General features: G+C 40.8%; 1 protein-coding gene across 1 annotated transcript in view; it reads right to left on the bottom strand.

Moving 5' to 3' along the window:
• Positions 1-26,027, bottom strand: part of LOC6594072 — a 106,241-nt gene that overhangs the window by 31,935 nt on the left and 48,279 nt on the right. Inside the window, exons 3-7 of the mRNA XM_002019696.2 lie at positions 12,898-13,021; positions 12,699-12,822; positions 12,547-12,631; positions 11,390-11,500; positions 3,083-3,283 (exon numbers count right to left, since the gene is read on the bottom strand). Of these exons, the coding sequence (XP_002019732.1) occupies positions 3,083-3,283; positions 11,390-11,500; positions 12,547-12,631; positions 12,699-12,822; positions 12,898-13,021 (645 nt within the window). The remainder of the gene's footprint in view (positions 1-3,082; positions 3,284-11,389; positions 11,501-12,546; positions 12,632-12,698; positions 12,823-12,897; positions 13,022-26,027) is intronic.

Below are 26,027 nucleotides of genomic sequence, written 5' to 3'. Positions count from 1 at the left end.
TGGTGAATGGTAAATGCTGAATGCTGAATGGTGTTGCAGCATTTATATATATTTTACTTGCATATATTACAATATTATTTCAATTTTTTATGCTGTCCTGCCGTTGTTTTCATTTGGCATTGAACAGGTTTGTTTCTGTTTCTGTTGCTGTTGCTGTTACTGTTCGCGTTTTATTGTAATTAAATTAATTATGCACATTTGCATTGGAAAATCGTTTAAATGTTTAATTAAACGCACTACACACAGAGTGGCGGAGGGAGGGAGTGAGGGGGAGAGAGAGCATAGAATATATGTATAAAGCCTCTAAAAGAAGCGGCAACCCGTGTCCAATTATGCAAACAAGGGCATTAAACTTTTAAATTGTTTAAAGCAAAAAAAAAACACAGATGGTACACCTGTAAAAACACAATAAATTGAAAGAAAGAAAAGAGTTACAGCTTCCATTGAAATTGGGGATTTCTATGGTGTATTTTCACACAAATAAATAGATATTTCATCAGCCAGATCTACACCAAACCCAAGGATCCCGAGACCATCATCTCGGCCTCCCGTGGGAGGTACTCTAGAACCGCTTTCCCGAGTGACCTAGCCGAAACAAAGGAGCCATCGAATCATGTAGCCATCTGCAGACAAGACCCTGGAAGTCGGCCTAGAAGCCCCTTCTACGGCCACTTCTAATCTCCTCCTGGTCTTCAAAGGAATCAACTACAAATCCGAGAAACTATTGCTAAAAATGGAAGCCCCAAAACCCCTTTAAAATCTTCAAGGAAGCACCTCCAAGAGCTACAGCTGCCACAGGAATCCACAGGAGTTCTTGGACGTAGCTCTGCCCCAAAATGTATGCTATAGTTTTTTTTTGTATTTATCAAAACCAACGAGAATTTCCTCCACAAATAAATTTATTAAGAGCTAAAATTAAAACTAAATCTAAGAAAAAAATATACAAAAAATAATCCCCATATAATTCTTCAATTATGGTTTTATTTTTTGTTGTTTTTTGTGTCAAGGGGCGAATCCTTAAAGTGTGTGCTAATGAGGCCTATCCTACCTCATAATTGTGTTGCCACCCCCCAGCAGTCGGGGGGCTGGGGTTATGAGGAGGGTCTAGTATCGTGACGGGCGTAATCTAATTGTTAGTGGCCATAAAATTAACTAATTAAGGTCAGACTTATTATTCAACTAGCTTTCTCCCTCTCTCCCTCCCCCTCCCTGTGACTATTACACGCAAAGTACGAGCAAAAAACGCCCCACGCAATGCTGCCCTCGTCTTTCAAGGTCATCTATTGCACATGCCGCTAATAAGGCCCAAAATGAGGTATAATGTCTTTAGTGAACTTTGGGGCACATTAATTGACCCAATCGTATGTGTGGCATGCCCCCCGCATCGCCCATCATTATTAATGCCCGCCGCAATTGCTACACATGCCACCAATGGGGGCGCAATAATATCAAATATGCGGCGCATCACCAGCTGCCGCAGGAATATTTTCAACATTTATTTTGGTGGGTGGGGAGGGACAGAGGACTTGACATCAATTGCTTTGGCATTTTGAGACGCCATGACAGACGCGCCGAAAGTGCCATAAAATTCTATGGCCAATCTTTGGATGTTAGCGCAATGCCGACTGGGGGCTAATAATCAAGTGGCAGGCAACAAAATATTATAGGTGTAAGGGCCATCAAAAGACGGGAAGAGGGAAAGTGGAGGCAGTTTTTGGATAAAACTGAAGGAGAGGTGTAAGAGAGAATATCTCAAGGAAAGAAATTTCATGGGCTACCCATCGGTGGTGCCCGAAATAATTCCTGATAACTCCCAGTCTAGGGTTATCCACTCCATGCATTGAGTCCTTAAATAATCCTCAATCATTCCGCTTTTTAGCCATGTTTCATTTGGGATTTTTGGAGCCTTGTAACAACAAAATATTATAGATGTAAGGGCCATCAAAAGAGGGAAGAGGGAAAGTGGAGGCAGCCGAAGGAGAGGTGTAAGAGAGAGTATCTCAAGGCATGTCTGTCATGGGCTACCCATCGGTAACTCCTGGTAACTCCTACTCTCCGAATTTCTATGCCATTCATTGAGTCCCAAAATAATCCTCAATCATTGCGCTTTTCAGCGATTTTTCATTTGGGATTTTTTTTTTTTTTTTTAGAATGCAAATCCCTTAAAATGCACTCCCCCCTGACCCCCTGACCCCCGTGACCCCCTGTCCGCCCGCGTGCTGTGACTTTTGAAACTAATAAAGTTGATGGAATTTTTTTCATGGCATATTTGTCATTCCAAATAAACTCTTGCTGCAACAACAGCTTGCCCTGACACAAATCCCGCCATCCCCACGCCCCCCGACTGGCTCTTGCAGCCTTTGGAATTGGCAACAATTTAATTCAATTTAACAATTTGCATGGCCATTGCAACGATTCGGGGCACAGACGGGGCACAGTCGGGGGGGCGTGTGGCACTAGAGGCATTTAAAAAATTGTCACAAAATAATAAATCGCATTCGGGATGCGAGGCACGGCCGGACCTGGCCTGGCCCGGCACTTCACTAACCTGAACAGAAGGGGGGGGGGGGGGGGGGGGGGGGGGTGGGGGGGGGGTGGCAGAGGGGTAGGGGGTAGGTTCAAACAATATGTGCCAGGTCAGGGGTCAGGCAGTGTGTACATACATAGGTAGGAATAAGTTACGCACACAAATGTTGCTATTCTGTTTTTCCCAATTATTTTTTTTTTGTATGGCAATACTTTCTCTCTTACCCCCTCCCTCTCTCAACCCCCTTTGCCCCACTGTGTTTCTGTTGTGTGCTATATTTTGTGATATTTGCATAAGCCATTTTATTATCTATTTTTGTTGTGTTGTTGCCAACCCACTTTCCCGCTTCCTTTCTCCTTTCTCCTTTTTTTTTTGTTCCTGTGTTTGTTTTTATCTGCGCAGCTATTTGTTAAAACTTTTATCGCAACGCTTAAAACCCCCTCCCCTACCGCCCCCTGCAAACCCTTGAAATAATCTGTTTGCCAAAAAACATTTTTAGCAGCATATTTTCGGTGGAAAACATTTAATGAATGAAGGGAAAAACCTAGTACTCACGGTATAGCTCAATGGTTATATTGGTGGCCACGTATTTCTTGTGGAAATTGCTCGCCTGGCAGGTGTAGACCGCATGCTGGTGGATGCGTGACAGGTTGCGGACCACCAGTTTGCTGTTGATGGTCCCATCGTAGGTGTAATCGACAACGCTGTTCTGCAGCTGCCCATTCATCAGCCAGGTGACAGTGGGTGGTGGAGAACCTAGGGGAGAGACAGAGACGGGGGGATGAGAGTGATTATTAAAGGTGCTGTAGAGCAAATAATTGCTTGTCGTTTGCTTAAATCGTATCTAGTGTTTTTAATCTTAAGGCTACCAAATAGCCCATGATTTTCGGTAATAGATGCTCTCAGTTATTGTTTGATTGCTTAATTGAATTTCCAGTGATTAAAGATCCTTCGTTTCTGGCACTTGAAAGAGACCTTGCCACTTGATTCGAGCTACTAATTAAGTCTGACTGACTACACGCTTGTTAACTGATTTGCTAGACGTGAAGGTGGCTTCAATGGCATTGCACTCACTCGAAGGAGAGTGAGTCTCTTGAACACACACACACGCACGCTCCAGGCAGCGCACATTACTCATACGCAGCGTGTGGCACTGTGGCAGTGTGGCGGCAGCACTTGGCCGCTTTTAACGACTTCAACTTAATCAAGCGCTGAAATTAGCTTTTGTGTGCGTATATGAGCGCACATTAATTTAATCGCAACGGGTGGTCCGTCGAGCAAAGAAAAATAAATACACTACAAGAAAACGGGAGCGAGGCTTTTCTATGTATGCATGTATTTTCTCAAGTGTATGACATATATTATACAATAGTTATTATTATGCTTGATGACTGGCCATCAAACAAATACAAGTGCCATTAAATCCACCTGCAAAACAAAAATATATTTAACTAAACCACGGGCATAGACGTGCCCCCCAAAAACTGCACTTGATTTGTGTCACACACACACAGAACACACACACACACACACACATATAAGGGCACACACATTACTTTGATTAATAACAGAGCCATTTTGGTTGAGTTTTATGTTGTTTATGAAAATATTTCACAAATATACTACCCAAAAAAATACACATGTATCCGCCTGTGTGTGTGTGGAGTAGATTAGCGCATGTGTGTGTGTAGCAAGGAGGCTTAATGGTTGCCTGTGATTTATTAGCCTTTTCCCTTAGCCAAAGGAAAAACAATGCAAAAAAATAGGCAACAGCGGCAGAGGGGGCAGAATGGGATACAAATTTTGTTTTGGCAATGCATTTCTTTAATTTTTGGCTGCAGTCCCTGTTTAAAGAACTCTTTGCCTTAGTTTTTCCTACAAAACTTTTTCGCTTTCGCTTTTTTAAAGCCTCGTTTCCAAGTTTCTTCTGGCCTCCTCGTCTCGTCGCTTCTCTTCTTCTCTTTTTTTGCTTTTAATGTCAACATAAGGTGCCACACACACACACACACACACACGCACACACTCAAAGTTTGCACTAGTTCTTTTTTTTTGCTGTCCTTCCTTTTATTTTTCTGTGTTTTTTTGTTGAGTGCTTTGCCATTTTTAGAGCAGGCATCAAAAAACGGGTTTTTGTGCCACAGCGACAGAGAGAGAGAGAGAGAGGAGGAGGGGGAGAGAAAGCGATGCAAAAGAGGCGACATTAGCATTTCTTTGCCACCTGTCCAACCGTCCACCTGGCAGCAGGCATGAGGGAAAACCCGCCTCCTAATGAGCAGCAGCAGCAGCATTCAAATGCGTGCCAGTTTTTAGCGCTTTTCTTTTGAGGAAAAGCAGCAGCAGCGGCAGCCTTAAAGCAGACCGCGCGCCTACTCCGCACGGCCAGGGGACTATGGGAGTGCTCTACGAAATTTTCTGGTAATTTTTGGGCTGGTTTTGTGGGAAAATAAATGAACTTCAAGCATTTTATTTTTGGAAAATATTAGAATTATTTTTTACTCTTTTTGGATTATTTTCTTGCACTTCTATGCCCTTGGGGACGAGTTGGAACGTAAATAATGCTAGCTCGATAGCCGTGTGGATCGTGAGAGAGCTTTAACAGTGAGCGGGCTGTAATCGAGAGCTTCCACAGACTGTTAACAGGCCAATGAAGCTAGACTGTTAGCAGGCGAGGGAAATAACATACTGTTAACATGGGCTGTAAACAGATCTATTGCCCGGTTAGTGCTGCTGTGATAACATACTGTTAGCGTGAGCTGTAAACAGATCTATGGCCCTGTTAGATCTGCTGCTCTGCCGTGATAGCCTACTGTTAATGTGGGCTCTAAACAGAGCTGCTGCCCTGTTAGTGCCGCTGCTGGCGTGGGCTGTAAACAGAGCCGTTGGTTTGTTAGTGCTGCTGCCTGTACACAGGATCCTCTCTCAATCTTCAATGGTATCTTTACAGCAAAAATCATGTCTCTGCCCCACAGTCCTTTCCTCGCTGTGGCACTCACTTATGTGTGCTCTTGCACACAACGTTGCCCACGGTTTCCAGGACTCTTATTCTCTTTCAGAAGTCCCTATTTCTTGTTGCCTTATTGTTCTGTTTGCCGACACACACACACACAAAGAGAGAACACACACACAGATGCAGATGCAGAGATACAGTGAAAAGTGGAACTTCTGGCTTAGTTATGCAATGCTGAAATATTTGCTTGTTTAGTTTTGCATATCTTTTCTGCATCTGCATCTCTCGTGCATCTGCTTTTGGCTTTTACTCGCTTGCGTTTGCTTTGGATTTTGGATACACCGCAGCCAAAGGGTGGTGGTGGGGGCGGGGTATTTCGAGAGGGTGCCTTGGGAAGCAAACAAAGCACTTAAGAAATAGATGGAGAAAACACAGCAACAACCATTTCGGGAATCATGCTGCTGCTGTTGCTGGTGCATGCTACATGCTGCATGCTGTATGCTGCTCGTGATAGTTACACACACAACAACAACAACAGCAACAACAACAACAAAAGCACAAAAGGAACAAGTAAAAACCCTCTGCCATGCCACACATAAATATTTTTTATGTTTTGTTGTCTTTGCTACACTTTCTGTTTGCTCAGCGCGCTCTCCCTTTCTCTCTCTCTCTCTCTCTCGCTCTCTTTCCTCTCTTTTAGTGGGTGTTTGCCCCTCCCACTCTCTCTTTGCTCTCGTCGTGTCTGCTGTTTTGGCATTTGGCCTTTTGTCCATTGAGGAAGTTGTTAAATAAATTTAAAGCTTTCGCTAACTTCAAGGATCGTCTGCAACAAACAGAATTTCGGAGTCCACTCGGGGACTCCACCACTCCACCATTCAATTGTCATTTGTTGTTCTTTTTAAAGGGAGAAAAAGCTGAATCCTGGTTTAAATAAGAATTTAAGAATGTTTTACAGAACATTTGAGGAAAGTATTCCATCTACGGTAGAGACATTGACTGGTGGTTGGACCACTCGATGAATCAATAGCCATAGGGCATAGACCCCTACCGAAAAGAAACCCATACATGAATGAGCCCCAAATAAATTCAGAATAATTACCAAAAAAATAAACAACAAATAGCAAATAAATACATAAAAAATACCAAATAAATACCAAATAAATATAAAAAATACCAAAATAAATACATAATAAATACCTGATAAGTAACAAATAAATTCATAATAAATACCAAATAAATACGTAATAAATACCAAATAAATACACAATAAATACCAACGTAAATACATAATAAATAACAAAAAAATACATATTAAATACCAAATAAATACATATTTAATATCAAATACCAAATATATACCAAATAGCTATAAAATAAGTAGCAAAAAAATAATAAATATCGAAAATATACCAAACAAATACATAAGTACCATATAAATACCAAACTAAATAGATAATAAAAACGTAATAAATACCAAACAAAAAAATAATAAATACCAAATAAATACGTAATAGATACCAATTAAATACATATCAAATACCCAATAAATTCCAAATAAATACCAAAAATCAACAAAATAAATACCAAAAGTTACTGTTTTTAAATATCATGATAAATGATTTTTCATTCCTTTTTTATTTGAGAGCTTTAGAAAAGTTCTCTGTGAAAAGTCGCCTCCTCCTGTCGTGGTTTCGTGTCTAATTCTATTCTTTCAAAGTGCCACTGCCACTGCCACCGCCACCGCCACAAAATGCTTTCATTTGAAGGCAATGTGGCAATAAATGAAATATAAATGAGCCTTGGTATTATGCGAAATGTTGTGGCATAGAAGACTTGCCACTTTGCCACATAGCAAGTACCCCTTGCACTTTCCACCTCCACCATTTTTTCCTTCTTGTAAATAACTTGTTTGCTGCAGAGGGGACTCCCCTTTTGTGTTGCACTTTCCTGCTTTGAAATGTGCCACAACAACAACAACAACAAAAAGTGGAGTAATAATAATAATAATAATAATAACAGCAACAAACAGGCAAAAAAAAAAAGAGTGTGGGAGCGAAAAAATATAAAAAATGCATACAATTTTGTAGCCGGCTACAACCTGCCTTACAACAGCAACAGCCATAACAATATGGCCAACGTTCACTTTGGGCCAAAAGCGGAAAACGCCTGCACTTCCGTTTGACACACACCCCCCGAACAGTGGAGAAAGATGGAGAGAGTAAGAGAAAGCCATTTCTAGCACACTTTTTAGTTTTGCTGGATATGCATTGAGGGATATATAGTAGAGGGTATATTGGGTTTTTGGTGAGAGATTGAAAGGAGAGACGATCCAGAGATTAGATCTTAAAGTTAGCGTCTGAAACTCTTAAGGAAGGTAGCCCTTTCTTCTAGTATTCCTTCGACTATTGGAGTATCTCTTGACCTTTGATTACCGATTTCTTCTCATAGCCTTCCCTTCTTTTAGTAGTAGTTGTTCTTGCCTGAGGCCTAACCTCAAGGACTGACTGATGGACAATGGGATGGATATCATTGAGTATCTTAGGGATATGTAGAGCCACTTCCTTCTTCCTATATATTTTCTATATATTTTCTTATTTATTGTAGCTTCTTTTCTCTTTTAATGGCTCATACAAAAGCCAACAAAAGGGTACCAAAATATTCGATATGGTTGCCCTCTTGCCCTGTTTCTTTAATGTTTTCCTCTGGTGCTTTCAATACTCCAGTCAGTATATGCTCCAGGGAGCGCGAAAAGCAATGGCTAGAATGGGTCCTAGAAGCCGCGTGTAAAATTCATGACGTGCAAAAGAACGGCAACGTTGAATATTATGCATTAGTGGCCACATAAACCCAACCCCCAAGCCCCCAAGCCCCCAAACACCCACCGCACAATGGCTGCCCCTTAGTCCAACCATCCCCCTCCCCAACCGCCCCCCGAAAAATGTGTGTATATTCTTTATGATTTTGGGAGCGACGGAGTCGAGTCCCTTTTGTAGATTGGTAATTTTTACAACCCACACAGACTGTGTGCCTGCTGCCACCTCTGGCTGCTGTTTTTTTGTTTTTGGTTTATAACTTTATTTCTTCTCTCTCTGTCTCTCTTTTGCCATGGCGTGTCGCGTTCATTTGAAATAGAAACCCCTTCCATCTGCAATAAAATTTACAGCTTCTTGGCCGATATTTTGCACACTCTTAAGGCCAAAACCCCACCATCGGCCACCTCCTCCTCCACCACCTATTCTTGGCCATTTCCATCTGTCGTGCAGCACTCGGCTGCCACTGCCACAGCCACAGCCACAGCCGCTTCCTGCTGCTGCTGCTGCTTCTGCTGCTGCCTCCTTTTTGACTTACTTTCTGCTGATTGCACTTGTTTAAGTGGCAACTTTTTGCAGCCACTTTATGGGTCTACTCTCTCCGTTCTGTCTTTTTGTTTCGGCCACAGTATTGCACTTTCTGTAATGGACATTGCATGTTGCATGTTGAATGCCCAAAGACCCAAAGACCACAGAGTGAGACAGGCAGCAGACCAGGATTTTAGGCATAATGTCAGGCCTTTGCTGGTAATTCATTTCCGCCCACTGTTTAAGATTTAGCCCCCCACCGCCTCCGTAAGGCTTTTCAATTTTCCAATTTTACACAATTTTCTGGCGGGGGATTGAGACATAATTGAGATATCACTGGGTATTAGCCGTGGGGCAGGAGCAGGGTCTTCCAATTTGTTGCCTGTTTAAAATGTCAGCCCTTGCCACACACACACCCCACCCCCTCTCTTGCCCCATCGGGCACTATTCCAATTGCTTTTCCTTTTACATTTCCCCCTGTACCCCCCTCCCACCCTTCCGTTTTTTTCCTTGTCAACGACTCCGCATGCAGCATGTATTCACATTTGTACATTTGCAACATTCTCCTTGCCCCCATTTAATTGGCACATACAACATTTTGAGTGCCCGCCCCCCCATTCCCCCACATGCTTTTCCCCACTTGTAAACGCCCAGGCAACTACTGGCCAGAACCAGAAGCAGTTAACAGTTTGCCAAGGCAGTTTCAAGTGCAGTTTCCTCTGACTCCTGGCTCCTGGCTCGGGCTCGGGCTCGGGCTCTGCCTCTTCTTCGGGGTCTCCTCCATTGCTCCGTTGCTCGGTGATTTATTTTATGTCAACGTTGACATGTCAAACCATTCAAAGTGGTTTCGCTTCCGCTTTAACCCCCGAAAAAAACACCCCACAAACGAAACAAAAGGAGTACGCAACAGCAGCGGCAGCGGCAGCAACAGAAGCGATAAAGCACGCGATTGCTGTGACATACTTATGTCGGGCACTGTTCTTGTTGTTGTTGTTTTTTTATAGAGGAGCAGCAGGACATATAGCTTGTCCTGTGGCTAGGGTTCTGTCGGTTCCAGCTTCGCATTTCTTTCCACTGGGACTGGGACTGGAGCTGGGGCTGGGGGGGTCTTTCGGCTCTGTCATTTTATTCTTTCATTTAATCTTTATTTTGGTTTTCATTAACAGCAATTGACTCCCGGGTATGAAGAGAGAGTGGGTTGGCCGTAATCGTACTCGTAATCGTAGTGTGTGTGTGTGTGCGGGTGTACACTGAGAAAAATATGAACAATAAACAGACAAAAAGAGACGGAAAAATAAGGCAGAAAATGTGATAAAAATGTATACAAATCGAAAATGTCAAAAAAAAAATATCTACAAAATATTTATAAATTTTTTAGCATATTTTTGGTCTGGTTTTTATAGAAAATTAAGGTCTAAAAGACTTCAAATATTATTGTATAAAAAATAATAAATAAATAAATTAAAAATAAATTTTAAAAAATCCCGAAACTCATTTTGCTTGATTTGCAATTTTTGCAATGATTTGCCTTTTGTATCAAAAAGATTATACATCTTTTTACGGCTTAAGAGTATTCATCAAATAATTTATTAATAGTTATTGAAATTTATGTAGATTTTTTAATCGTTTAAGACTGAAAGCATGTTTTAAAAATAAAAATAAAAACTCAAAAAATTAAAAATGTCTGTGTCTAAATAATTTAAATGGATTCATTACACAAAAATATGTTATTAATTTAGTTTACATTTTATTCATTTATAATTTCATTTTAGTATTAACTATTATTATTATTTATTATTTTTTATTTATTTATTTTTATTTATATTTTATATATTGATTTATTTATTATTATTTATACATATATTTACTGATTTTTTTAGAACAAGAAAATATCCAGTAAATAGATACACAATTCTCTCATTATTTTCTTTCACTATTTTCTCTCAGTGTTTTCTGTACTTATTTTTCTCTGCTGAGTGTGTGTGAATATTTATTGTCAGATTTTCGCCTTGAGGAGGAGGAGGAGAAGGTGGAATCATCATCGATAACAAAGCCTGTTGACTGTTTGGCCCGTGCCTCCCCTCCCCACCCACAGTCTCCCCTCTCTCTCTCTCTTTCGCCCACTCATTTTTCTTTCTTTCCCTCTGCCTCTCTGTTGCCTCTTTCTATAGCGGCCCTTTCTTTGCAGCCATTTTTAATCCTTTTGTAAGGCGACACATTTGAGAAATTGACTTGGCCTTCGTCCCCCCCACCCAGCCCCCACTCCCACACCCCCCACTCTCCCTTCAATTGGCTTCTGTTTTCAGTGACTTTTGTGTTGGCTTTTCCTAACAATTGAACCTTTACTTTTCTTTGCTTAACTTTTTATTTATTGTTTGTTATTTATGCCTCTTGGCCCCTAAGGCTTTTCCCCATCTCCCATCTCCCATTTCCATTCCCATTCAATTGTTTTTCTTTTATTCAAAATTCTGTGATAATATTCGCGTGCCTGTTGTTTTCATTATTTTATAGCCACTTGTAAAAGTTTAATTATTGATGGAAGACGGCAGGAAGGAAGGAAGGAAGGTCCTCGCTTACCTCCATAGACGACGCAGGTGACCTCCAGGCTGCCGCCCTCTTCATAGGGTCCAGCCCTCGAATCGATTCTCATGCGGCGTTCATTAAAGATATTCGGCTGCATCGGTGGCACTGCAGATACAGAACAAAAACAGAAACAGAAAGGTAATGCCATTTAATTAGTTTAATTAACAATCATTTAGCAACGAATCAAAGGGAAGCCCTTTTTCCGATTTTCCGGCAATGATTTCTGACATTCGCCAGCCGCAAATCGGAAACAATTTTTACCCGAGATTTTCAACTGTCAAAGGATTCGTTTTGCTTAATATATATATATATATATGTGTGTGTGTAGATTATACTATTTATGGGCATTCGAATAATAAATTGTAAGTTTTGCGGCTAACCAGAAAATCATTTCAGCTAATTTATGTGCAACGCGTGTTTGCTCTCTCTCTCTCTTTCTCTCTCACAAAAAAACAAATGTTAATTGCTTTTATAATTGTTTCTGGCTGCGAAAATATCTGTACATATTTATTTATTTATTTATACATATCTGTGTGTGTTTTTTCAAGTGGAAAATTGTTTGATTGAGATACACCGAAAATGGAAAAGTAAGCTTTGAGCTTTGTTAAGCCCCGCCTGGAATATCAGGGAAAATTATCTGCGGATTTGGATAGAGATTGAATTTTCAAACATTTCGATAAACGATTGCTTTTGTTTGCCTATCGAGCACATATTTATCACATAAATGTCTATAGTAATCGATATCGATAGGGATTACGTATCGTTTCGTAAATATTTCACAAATATTTTTTAATAAAAATTTGGAATATATTTAAGTTATCGATTTGTATCGATAGCTGATAAAACTTTCAGACAAACACTAAATTTTAATTATCAATCAATAAAAAGGAAATTATTATTTCAATCGATAAATTATCGCTTTCTGATTGACATCGATAAATATTAGAAAAAATTATTATTAGAAAAATTATCTATCCATAAATAATCATTTCCCGAGGGTGTTATCGATAAATTCCAGGAACTAACGCTCAACAATTCGATTTATTTAAGCCACAACTTGTCACCTTTTCCGTATATCCCCTAAAATATCGCTTAATCGTTTAAAAATCGTTTGCAAATGTGTCATCCCTATCAGTATTTTGTATACGCACCAACAACCTCCAGATTGACATTGCTGTTTCGGGTCTGCGATAGCTTGAAGTCCACGCGACAGCGAAAGTTGCCCGCATCCTTCTCCTGCGAACATTTTCAATTATAAAATTCAATGTTGCCCCTCGCTCTGCCGGGAATGGAATGGACTTACCTTAACCGGATTTATAGTCAATTCCGCTGGCTCCTTGTGCGTGCGAAAGACGGCCCGATTCTCGAGGACCTCCTCGTCTCGCCAATGCGATGGTGTGCCCGCGTGGGCACCACGTGTGTCATAGCTGTCCAAAGCAAGAGGAAAAAGGATTGAGATGTAGAGATACACAGATACAGAAGGACTTTGGCTTTGACCCTACCTGTAAATGGGTAAATTATTCTTGTACCAGACAACCAGAAGGACTTTATCATCGGGCAGACTGGAGCCCACATCGCATTTGATTTCCGCCGAGCTGTTCACCAAAACACGCAGAATTTCCCCATCTAAAAATAGAGAGAGAAAAGAAACGAGTTGAGAAAAAGTTGAAGGAAAATTCTTTTCTGCCTTTGGCTGGTGGCAAAAGAGAAGTGAAGTCAATTTTTGTGCTGGCAAATTGATTTTCAAGTGGGTGCCGCAACAATTTGTCAAATATAGAAATAAATTGTTCTACGCCCACAAACAAGCATTTACGCCCTCTCCCCCGCCACACACACACACACAGCCATAGTTATGAAGTGGTAAAGATTTGCTGATAAACTTGTTTTCTGTCAGACGAAAATATGAAATATTTTCTTATTTTCTGGCAGCCATTCAACGGATTTCGGGCAAAGCTTTTGGCAAACCAACCAGAATGGGTATCCCCTCCCCCACAGTACCGGCTCGCCTCCTCCCCCCCCCTTTGGCCGCTCTCTAATTAGCCAAAATCTGACCAACTTCGCTGCATTCGCACCATTTGGCTAAGCTTTAAAATATCGATCGATCTGCGGCTGGAAAAATGAAAACCAAAACCAAAAATAGCCCAAAAATTGTACAAACAAAATCAGAGCAGCAAACGCTAGGGGAGTGGAGATGGAGATGGAGGCGGGGGGTGGGACAATGGAGTGGCAGATGAAGAGAATTAGAGAGGGAGATGGGCAGATAGTGCGATAGAGAGAAAGAGAGAGGGGAGGAGGTGGTGCGGCGACAAGCGGTGCGGCGGCGACCACCGCATAATGCTGCAAAAACAAAACAGCACGGGAAAAAAAATTACAGCAAAACCCGGCAAAATCTGCCACACGTTGCAAGAGGCGAGTGGCGAGTGAGGGGCGGAGGGCGGAAGGGGCACGCTGGCTAGTGGTACACAGAGAAAGAGTGATGGCCAGGGGTTAGTGGCAAAACGAGGCTTAGGGGTGATTACCCAGCCACATGCGGATTACAAAATGGCCGCCATTTTCGTGTTATGCTCCTGGCGGACGCCTCTACTCCTCCCTTCTTTTTTTCTCGGTGTGTGCGTGTGTGTGTGTGTGTGTTTATGCGGTAAAAATGCAATGGCAAATGCGTGTGGCAGGGAAAAAACCATAGAGGCAGGAAAACTCTGGCAGCAAAAGCAAATACGAGAGATTCTAAAAATATAGTCAGTGAAATGATGGACCCAGGGGAAACCCTCTAACGATAGAGTTTTAGTGACCCCATAAAAGGGAGCTAGAATTGGAAATGTATTCAAAAGGGAGAGGGAATCCTTTAAAGGATCAGAGACTATTGGAAATAGAGCAAAAAGTGCACGGCCTTTGCGAGGAAAGTCCTTTTAACTGAAGCGTGTTTGTGGTTACAATATGTGGGCTGGTGAGATCTATGCAGAAATGTACTCTTTACCTTGAGATTTACACAATTACGACTTGCTCACACGCACATTTTCGTTATCTGGTTGGATTTGTGCCTCTGATGCACGTATTTTCTATAATTTTGGAACTAAGGTCACTTTTCGATGTTTAAAACTTGAAATTCTATTGGAAAAGAATATTTCTCTGACAAAAAGAGAACTTGAATCATTCTAAAAAAATATCTTATGTTGCTTCACGCACTTTGCCTAAGCTTTTCTTAGAAACCAACCATCTAGAAACTGCTCAAGGCCTCCATCATTGTGAAAATTAGTAAAGAAGGCAAGTTTTTCCTGGAAAAACTGCCAGAAATTTAACAGAAATAGCAAGGCTCTGACTTTTGGCTCCTAATTCCACATACACCCCCACACCATTCCAATCTATTCCTTAGATCCTTGGGGTATTTGGGGGACAGCGACAAGTGCCACAAATGGCAGCAATAGCCAGCGTCACGTCTGCACCTCCGACTGCCTCTCAGGCACCCAGTGGATGGATGGTAAACGCCTTTGGCAGAGCTTTTGTTTCTAATTTTGCACTTGTGTGCGCAATGTGGCCGCAAAAGGCCTACACGTAAGGAGCCCCCCCACCCCCACACACACACACACACCACAGAGGCAGAGAGTGAGGGAGAGGGAGAGAGGGCCTCGGGCTATACTTCCACTTTGTGTCGTTGTCGACGACAAGAGCGAACCTAAGCGTACACACAGACAACAGACAACAGACCACCGCATGATAAATAATCGATAAATTATGTGGACACATGTTTAATCTAGCATGAAATGGAATCATTTCCCTTCAATTTGTTGTTAGCCAGGCCAAAACGGGGGGCCAATAGCAGTAGCAAAAAAACAAGCAGCCAACAGATGTGTTTTAGGGGGGAAATGGCAGGGGGTGGTAGAGGGGAGACCTATTTAAATATAAATAATGATCAAATTATAAATGCCAGCGAGTGTCGTCTGCTCCAGTCCCCATGCCCCATGCCCCATGCCCCATGCCCATGCGGCCATACGTGAACGGACAGCGTCTCGTCTCCAGACGTGGAATGATTCATTCGAATGATTCATTCATCGTTTGTTTAATTGCATGCCAAACATTACAGGCCACAGGCTCGAAATGTCCGAGCAATGATGAAAGCGACAGACAGACAGACAGACAGATAGAGAGAGAGATCTGGGCTCTGTCTGTGTCCACTGTCTACGGCCGTTTCTTAATTAATATTTTATTTCATTAGGAGATAGGCCATGAAATGCCAATGTCATGTGCAGCACCACAGACCACAGCCTCGGCCTCGGCCAGCGCTACAGCACAGTCACAGCCACAGCCACAGGATGGAGACACAATTTAAAGGAAGGCTGGCAGCCTTAGGAAGGAGCCGCCTCTTCATTGTGGAGCTTAAGATTTGCCAATAACTGCACTCAAAGAAATACAGAGCTGGAATTTTAATATTTATTCCGGTAGATTTTTACAGAGAAGGAGAAATGTAGTTTTTTCAGTTAAATTTTGACTTTAGTAAAAAAATAATTTAATCTAAATATATTTCATATTAAATAAATTATATGTTATAGTTAAATAATGATTAAATTTAGGAATATATACATATTAAAATAATAAAAAGTTAAAAATATATAAAAAAAAAAAAAAATAAATTTCTACAAATATAAAACAATATAAATAAATAATCTACAAAAATAATAAAAGTTTTAAAATATATACTAAAAGTAAATAAAGCAAAAAAAAAATAGTTACAAATAAATACAAATATAACACAATATAAATAGATTTAAATAATAATTAAAACTATATTAATCTACAAAACTAATGAAAATTTAAAAGTATGTACTAAAAGTAAATAAAACCAAAAAATAGATAAAAATAAATACAAATTTAAAAGAATATAAATAAATTAAAATAATAGTAATAATTTAAAAAATACTAGAAACCAAAAATTAAAAAAAATTAAAAATATATACTACAAATAAATTTTAAAAAATATATAAAACTAAAATAAAAATATAAAACAACAAAAAAAATAAAATGGTCTGCATTTATATTTCTTAAAACATTTATTTTTAAATCAAAATCAAATTCTATTTAATTTCCCTAGATTTGTACCTTAAATCTGTATAATTTACGTACAAGTTGGATCATATCTTTGTCTCAGAGTGTATCCTTAACCGACTCTCTGTCAAAAGCTCACTCTAAAGCCACTTGTACCTCCATTAACCGCTTAACTTTGTCCATATTTACATCTCTACACATCGCTCTCTGCCTGCATATCTCTACATCTCTCTATTTATTCTATAGTTCCATCTCTGGGACATTCCTTGTGCCTTAATTATGTGCTCAAGAGTCATGCCCATGCTTCCATGCCGTTCCGTACCAAAAAGTTATCCCAATTATTGTCAGGCCCAGCCCACATTCCCTCATTGTTTTGCCTTCAGACAAAAGCAGCGCCCCAGCAGTAGTCCCCCCCCCCCCCCCCCCTCGACACTGACAATGATCCTTCATGGTCCTTCCCCCCACCCCCTCGCCCTGCTCCTGACTCATTTGTGGGCGAAGGATGCCTATAACAATGATGCCAGTGCCAGTGCCAGTGCCAGTGCCTTGTAGTTTTTGCCACCCCCACCCCCCTCTGGGCACTCCCCACTGTTTCCTTTAATGTAATTGAACTTTTTTCTAATTGACACTTGTCACTGGCAAAGACATTTAAAAAACAAACACAAGAAGAAATAAACTTAATTTTGACGCATTTACACATACATTTATTTCAATTTCCCTAACAACAAAAGAAGGAAGCAGCGCACACAAACACAAACGAAACAATGGGGAAAGCTCACACAGATACACACACACACACACAGACACAGATACAGCCAGAGAGACACAGAGAGTGGCAAGCAGCAAACAAACAAATGGAAACTGAAGCAAGTTGTAGGACAATGAAAGGCGGCGAAACCCCCCCTCCGCCGCCGCCCCCTTGGTCGGGCAGGCAGAAGAAAAGGGGGCGCCACGAATCGTAGTGGTTGCAGTCACCGCAAAGAAAAAGCTGCAGGAGCTGCTGCACAGGTAGCACAGTGGCGTGTGGAGTGGCACAAGTGCCAGAATGGAGTCCTTGGCAACGACAGGCTGGCAGGCGGGGGGGTGGGGTGCGGGGGGACACAACTAAATACAAAAACCACGTGACAATGTGTTCTCCCTCCCTCTCTCGAAAGAGAGAGAAAAACCCAAAGGGGGGGGGAGTACCTTCTGTTTGAATGCCAGACATTACTACGGGTGCTGCTGCCACACACAGTGGGGGGTGCCAGGCAGCCAGGCAGCCAGTGAAGCAACTTTGTGTCGCATTTGCCACATTCGCAGAATGGCAACCGCAACACTGGTATGCCCCTGGATGATGTTGCATCAAGCTGTGACGAGCAGCAGCATTCGACAAATGTGGCAGATGCTTACCAGATAATGGATAACAAGGATAACGATTGATTCGGGATCGAATCAAGGAATGAGGCATCGCACTTTAATGGGTTGAGCCGCAACCCAAAGTATCTTAAAGTTACCTTTTGTTTCTCCTGCTTTTCGGGGGGAGGGGGGGTGTGGCCTGGGAATTGTGGCACATGTCGGTGCACTTCGTTAAATCGAATAACAAGACACGAGAGCAACTACGCGAAACAACAGCTAACATAACACATACAACGCTACCCCCCCCTCCCCTCCCCCCTTCACCCTCGCACAAGAATAACAAAGGGAAAGCAGCGAGAAGGGGGAACGGGGAAAGGAGCAAGAGAAGGACAATTGAAGGCAGTTGCAGTCTTCCTGCACTTGGCAATGATAATATCAAAAGTTTTTTCTCTGCTCTGAAAAAATTAATAACTATGGAAAAAAGACCATAAAAAATCAAAAGCAAAAATATTGGCGAATCAGCAGCTACACAAGAGAGACAGAGAGAGAGAGAGGGAGATATGTGTGTTACCCCAAAGGCAACCCCCCGCCCCCTCCCCCCGCCATCCTTCACGGAAACGGGACTTCCATTTATGGATCACTGCAGACACGTGCTCCTCGAGGATTGTGTGGATTCTGGTTGGTATTATTCTTTCATTGCTCACGGACATCGTTAGCACAAATTGTTGTTGCAACAAAAAAAGAAAAAAGAACAACCGGAAAGGAAGGTAGCAAGCACAAGTAGAAGAGGAAGAAGGTACTGTTCTAAGGCCAAAAACCACAAATCAAAAGGAGGCAACGAAGCAACCACAAAACGAAAATGAAGATGGAAGGCAGGACCCAAGTCCTGGCCTGCCTGCTTGCCTGCCTGCCTGCCTTCTATTGCTTCTGCTAGTTAGTACTACCAAGTAGTACTAAGAATGAATGTTCGTTTAGATGTGTAAAAGCTCTTAGAGAAAATGTAATAAAATTATTCGGAAGAAAATGCAAACATTTGGCTGCAATTTTGTCTTTTTCAATGCTCTTCCATGCCATATTCACCATAATTAATAATAATTAATAATTAATCACCATAATTAATAGTAAAATTAATTAAATAAATAAAAATTGTACATTTGCTATGATTTTTCATTGATATAATTATATACAAAATTAAAATTAAAATTAATACAAATTATATGAGCGAAATTAAAATAAAATAAATTAAAAATCAAAAATAAATTGAATTAAAAAAATATTTTAAAATAAATTGAAAGATAATGAAATTTAAAAAGAAATTAAATAAAATAATAATTCAATCAAAACTAAAATTTAGTACAACTACAAAAAAAATAAAAATAAAATAATAAATTAGATAAAATGGATATACAAAAAAATTAATTTCAAATAAATAAAAAAACGTTAATATAAATAATATAATATACAAAAAATTAAAAAGACTAATTAAAAAAATGTTTTTAAAATATATATATATATATAAAAAAAAGAAAAATAAATCACAATAAAATTAAAATAATTTTTGTTTACCAGCAGTACCTTGAATATCCTGTACCACTAGAATAAAATAGAAGACCAAATAAATAAATAAATAAATTGTAGGTGATTTGTTGAGGATGTTCTATGGGAAAGAATGAAGAAAGAACGGAAAATATAGATACTTTATTGGATAGTTTTACCATTCAAGGACAACCGACCATCTATACTTCAAATACACAAACAATAGAGGCCTCCCAATAGGGAGCAATGGGTGACACATCAATTGTATCCATTCAGAGGTGCCTTGATTTCGGCAGAAGGAGATATTGTGAGAGCTCGTTTATGGGAAATGTGCTATCCTTCGCCTGTAACACGCCTCAAACGATTACCGAAAAAGTTTGGCTGATTAAATTTGCCTGCCACATCCTGCACTGCCTCTCCCTCAACTCCGCCTGCCCCTACTCCTGGCTACCCTTCAAAGTCTTTAAATAAATCACAATTGGTGCGCGTTGCACCTCACGATCGCGACACGTTCTGCCCCCCTCCACACACACACACACACACAAAGTTTATTAAACGAGACTTTGGCAATAATTTCGATTTCGTGTGTTTTCGGCACAGGGGCTGGTAGAGGGGGGGAGGGGGCTAGAGGGGCGGGGCGGTGGTGCTGCAATAAATTTACTTTAATGTGCAATTTATGGGACACCATTTAATTAGTTTCCTGTTGGGCTCTTGGGCTGCCACGGCGGCTGTTGAGCAAATTGATGTTGACAGAGATTATTGGCCAGGGCACGTAATGCAGCTAAAGTCCCGTTCCCCCCGCCCCCCACACCCACCGCGAAACCAGAACCTACGCTCTCTGCTCCTCCCTTTCACCTACCGGCTCTCTCTTTCTCTCCCTCTCTCTCTCTTTTTGCTAATGGGCCAAAGTTGACTGGCAGCCGGCAGCATCTTCCTGGCCTGCCTTCCTGCCTGCCTGCCTGCTCCTGTCTCCTCCAGGACTCTGGAGTTTATTTGTACGTGTTCGCCCCTGGTGGCCCCACTCTTCCGCAGGGCCATAACTTCCGCTTGTCGCCCGTTGACCTCGTCAACATTTATCTAATGGTTAAATGCCATACAGAACCACACCACCCCCTCCCCCTCCCCCAGCCAGCACACATGGCTTACCCCCCGAACTCCTTTTCCACTATCTATTGTCTAAAAGTTTTTGTGTGACGCGGGAGCTAAGCATTTGTTGAGTTTCTTTGGCGTTAGTTATGATTATGGCCGTGTTTATTGCGTGGCCTGAAAAGAGAGGCCTTGTATCAAGATTAATTGCTGGAAAATTGTACGACTATTCTAGCCCTAGCCCTCGCCCACCCGCGGCGACACTTTTCGGGGGGCCTTTTGGCACTCGTTGTTAAATATTTTAGTGGCATGTTGAATGCCGGAATACTTGAATGGCTAAATAGTTTTTGGCCACATCGGATCGATACAATACACCATGGGCTTTCCGCATTTTTCATTATTCTAATGAAAAGTTTTTGCCGCGCAGAGGGTTGCCACAGGACTATTCCTGGCCATATATATATATTCCTGGAATTGGCAACTGTTTAGAGCAACCCTCCCTCTGGGGCGGGGAGGGGGGAGGGCGGTAGAAAAAACCCTATTACAACATGCAAATAATAATTGCGCTATTAAAAGTCGCATATTAAATGCGACACGAGTACAACATCAAGTTGCAACACAACCTGCATCGAAACAAGTGGCAGGCGGGAATGTGTGTAATGGGGCACACGCCAGTAACAACATTTTAGGCTTAGAGGCACATGCACATGCACATGCAACACACACACACATGCACTCAGGGGCACCCAGGGGCAGGCCGAACAGTTGAAGGCGTTAACCGAAGCAGCAGATACACTCATAGATGGATAGATACATAGATATATCTTTAAGCTCTTGAATTGATCATTGGGTTTTCATTTGGAGGATAATCGATTCTTACTGGGAAATCCTTCGAAAGCTAGTAGAAAAGTAAGTAGGATTATGCTTTAAAGCCTTCAAAGTGACTCCCAGAAACCAATCAAAAATATCTATTTAATGAATTGGGCAAAGGAATTCTTTCCTTTCTTTTGACTTTATTTCGTTATTCCATCAAAAATTAGCAATTAAATAAAATAAAATAATTAAACAAAGTATTCAAGAGTCTGGTTCCCGTTTTCTTTATCTGGAATCATGCTACAATCATTCCAAAACCCAAGGAACTACTTAGCTTATATATAAAGCTCTTTCTGGGATGAATCTTTTAAACGATATTTTTGAAGTGATAGCAGCCTTCTTTTCGCATATATTTTCATTAAAAGATCATTTGTTTCATTGGCTCTTGGTCACAGCAAACATTTGCAGAAAATATTGGTAGATCTAGCCCTCAAAACCATGACCATGAAGAAGCTTTTAGACCTTCGAATGCCGAAAATAATAAAATATATTGCATCAAATAATAATATCTCTATTATTTAAAATAGTTTTGGGTCGTCGTCGTCTTTGGCCGAAATATTATTTTTCTACACAAAAAATAAAACAATAATAAATAAATAAATATAAAAATAGTTACATACATATAATAATAAAAAACCAACTAATAAATTAAAAAAATTCATCACACACAATAATAAATAAATAATATAAAAACAAATGAAGATAATATTAATAAATACATAAAAAAATATTAAATAAATAATAATAATAAATAAATCAAATAATAGTAATAAAATAAAAATAAACAAATATAACAATAATAAATAAATAGAAAAATAATCTATAAAACAAAAATAAATAAATAAAATAATATTAAGAAAAATAAAATAATATTTAATAAGTAAACAAATTATTAAAAAAGCAACATAGTAATTTTTTTCATTTTGTTAACTTTTTGTATTTTATTATAATAATAGATACAAAAAATAATAATTAATAAATATAATAATAATAATAAATATTATATTCATGCCAGAAGTCTTAATCTCAAGATATAATTTATTTATAAAAAAAAATCCTTTAAAATCCCTCTTCTGATTCGATTTTCAGTCTCAACTTCCTCTCCAAATACCCTGTGTGTTTGTTTTTGTTTTGCAGTGTTCCCAAAAACATACAATATTCCGCCACACACGCACAGGGGGGGGAGAGCACAGAACTTCTTTACAGCCAAATACATATGCATTAGTGCCGTGTGTGTGTGTGTGTGTGTGTGTGGAGTAGCAAAACCTTGGCACATAAATTATTCATTGATTAGCAACAAATGCCATTAAACATGCAACCAAAGTGCCCGTCTCCCCCCCCTCCGTAACCCTTTTTGGAGGCCCACACTCATGTGTGTGTGTGTGTGTGTTGCAGCAACACTTTAAACTGTCATTTGTTGGCCTGCATTTCTGGTTACGGAACAATTGTCTCCGAATCTCTCCCGCTCTCCCACTCTCTCTGGGAGGGGACTCCTCGGCGATTCATTTCGCTGATGGCCCCTCGGCCTAAAAGCATGCCATAAATTTTGTGCTGCTTGCCCCATCAAAGAGCGCTAAACGGCTTACATGGCCACGCCTACAAAGAGCACCCCGCCTCTCCTTCCGCCCACCATAACAGTTAATGCCAGAAGCGGCAGGAGAGGCCATGAAATTTTCGGTGCCTGCTGACGCTTTTGTTGCCGCTGAAATCGTATAAATATATATATATATACGCGATATATATATATATATAGAGAGAGAGTGCCCTGTATATATGTAGAGAAATTTTAATTTAAATGTTTTTGGCAGCCTTTTCGCAGCGCTTCACCAGCACAAACATCACCTCCCCCCACCACATTCCCTCCCCCTGCCACATGCACACAGAAAGGGGAGAGGGGCTGGCTTTTATGTGTATGCGAAGGGGGGGAGGGGGGGACCTGAACCTGAGCTTGATGAAAAATCTGAAAATGGCCGGCAAAAGCGAACATTTTTCAATGGCATTTTCCTCCAGCTTATATATTTTTTTTTTTTGCTCCATTACTTTTTTTTTGCAGTAGGTGACCCTGACGCTGGGGGGGGTAGGGGGAGGGGTTTGGGTTGTGTGGCTGCTGGCTGTGGTTTTCAGTTGTTGCTGTTGCTTGTTGCACGTTATCCGCTGGCATAGAAAGGACATGCCACACACACACACACACGGACGCACACACGGACGCACACACGCACACATATGTATAAGTTATGCATCTGTGCTCTGCTCTCTGCTCTGCTCTGCTCTCGGTGCGGCTTTTAATTTGCTTAATTTTGCGCTTAGCCGCAGAGGCAGAGGCAGCAGCGAGCAGCAGCAGCTGCGTGGCATCGGGGCCTCTGAGGCTACTTTGAAAGGCCGCCAGCATCCACGAGGGATGTGGCAAATGGTTCTCAACTTGTGGGCTAATGTGGCAACAGATGTTGCAGGCTAACAGCTAGGGGCTGGGGTGGGGTGGTGCCTTTTTTCTTTGATTAATTGCTGGAAAAATAGGTGTTATGTTGGAGGGGGATTGAATTGGTTTGGATTGATGAAAGGGTTTCTTGGGGTAACCAAAAAAAGGCAGAGAATTGATAAAGAAAAATGTCCTTGGAGGGGTAAGAGGATGGATCACCTTTTGGTTACCTCTTTGGGGTATTTTTTTATTCGGAAACTCCACAGATTCTTCCCTTTTTCTGGCTATTATATATTTCATTCTGTATTAAAAATTAATTAGATTATTATTTATTTATTTTTTTTTATTTTTATATTTTGTTTATTTATTATTATTATTTATTAATATTCTGTATTATTTTTAAAGAAATTTTAGATTATTTTGTATATTTTTATTTTTTTTACTTAATTTCCACTAAAAAAAACCAATTTAAAACTCTTTAAAACATAAAAATAGCACAAAATATATTTATAAAATTCTATAAATATTCACTGATTGATTTCCCAAAAGAAAAACGTCTTAAAAATAAACCCGACATTGATACCCAAAGCAGTAGAGGAAAAGGCAAACTGTTTTTCCCAAGAAAAGCTGCATGAAAATATCTTTAAATTGGTTAGAATATAAACTTTCCACCAAGCCAGAGGGAATATTCTGTGTATTCCAATTAATATAAATTTCCCAGCCGAAAAGGCAAAGTGCAAGGGTCCTTGCCACTCCGGAAACACAGCCATTTGCCCGGTAATAACCATAGCCATATTTTGGATATAATCGCCAGCTCACACACACATTCACGTTGTATATATATATTCCACGATATGCCCGATCCATGGCGAGATTAGTCAGCCTTCGGGGTTGGGGGGATGTGGGGGGAAGTCCAGGGCTTGCCTCAAAATTGATTTCATGAATATTTCAAAAGGTTCCACCACGCACACGCATGCGAGGCGTCAAGGGGGGGAGTGGGAAAGAGGGGGTTGCAGAAGGGCCACCGGGGGGTGGGGGTGGTGGGGAGAGGTGCTAGGTGCGAGTGGTGTCTGCTCTGCGGTGTCTGTGAATCAATTAACCTGGCTCTAACACTTTGTTGTGGTTGTAGCCAAAAGCAAGACAAAAAAGGCAAAAAAAAAACATCAAAAGCAATCAGCACATTACTCATACGCCCCCTTGGATGTTGCAAGCTGCCAGGGGGGATGGGTGGGTGCAGAGGATCCCTGGATTTTAATTGACCGCCAATTTTCGTGTGGCAGAGTGGCACAAACGGTTTGTATGATATTTTCTATAAATTTTAGACAGAACCCAAACGAAATTGGTTTTGTTATTGACTTTATCACGTTTTGTGCGGTCTGCCGAAAAGAAAGAAAAGAGAAAGCCAACCAAAGCTGACCTTGCAAAGAGGGGGAGAGAGAGAGAGATTTCTGCCAACGCGGCGCAAAGGCAAAGGACTATGCAAAGGACTAAGGACAAGTTCAACGCACCATAAAGGACATGTCCAGACAGCCATAAGGCATGTCCCGCCTCCTCCTGTGTTTGGCTTTCGGCTTGCAGCCAAAAACTGTTATCAGGGCATTTTAATAATGGAGCCAAAGGGGGTGGGGGGGGGGCTTAAAGTGTAGGACAAGCAAAAAATGTTTGGCCAAACAAAAGGAAGGACAAAAAAAAAAACCCAAGACCAAGGCATTCCACTAGGAGAGTATTACCTGGGTCCTTGACTCACGTCACATGCTGAGTATTTAGTCGAGGCCAAAGGCAAGGACCAGATGGATAGAGATGGCAGGGGATAGGCCCAGGACACACACACACATTAGTGTATAAGAAAATATACTTGTAGTAGATGGCATTGCAGTAGGAAGTGTAGAGTCCTTACGCTCCTGAAGCTGATGACGACTAACTGTCACTCGAGTGTAATTTACAAGCACTGCAAAAAGTCCCAGTCCTAGTCGTAGCCCTAGTCCAAAGAATGTAGCATATCCTTGGCTAGAATGGTAATAAAGTGTTGGCCAGGACTTGGAGATGAATGTTGAGGGCAGGGCCGCAAGTGGCTTGGAAGGAGGAGTGCCATTTGGTTCTTAGATTTCAGTCATTAGCAGGCACTGGGCCATAAAGTGGGCTAATTAAAATGCTTGGCCTTAAAGGTAGTTGCCTTTAATTTAAGACACAAAAAAAGGATCAATATTGTACACGGAAATAGAAGAAATATATAAATAGAAAGGCAGAAAAAAGCAGGCGAAAAAAATACACACAAAAATAAGTAAATGTGTATTTTCTTGGGTTATTTTGGCACTAAATTGTTTGAGCAAAAGAAAACCCACAGAAGGA

The sequence above is a fragment of the Drosophila persimilis genome, unplaced genomic scaffold (genome assembly GCF_003286085.1).
Source record: "Drosophila persimilis strain 14011-0111.01,24,50 unplaced genomic scaffold, DperRS2 tig00003933-arrow-pilon, whole genome shotgun sequence".
Taxonomy (NCBI): Eukaryota; Metazoa; Arthropoda; class Insecta; order Diptera; family Drosophilidae; genus Drosophila; species Drosophila persimilis.
Note: the sequence above shows the minus strand (reverse complement) of the source record. Positions and strands in the feature narration are given on the sequence as shown.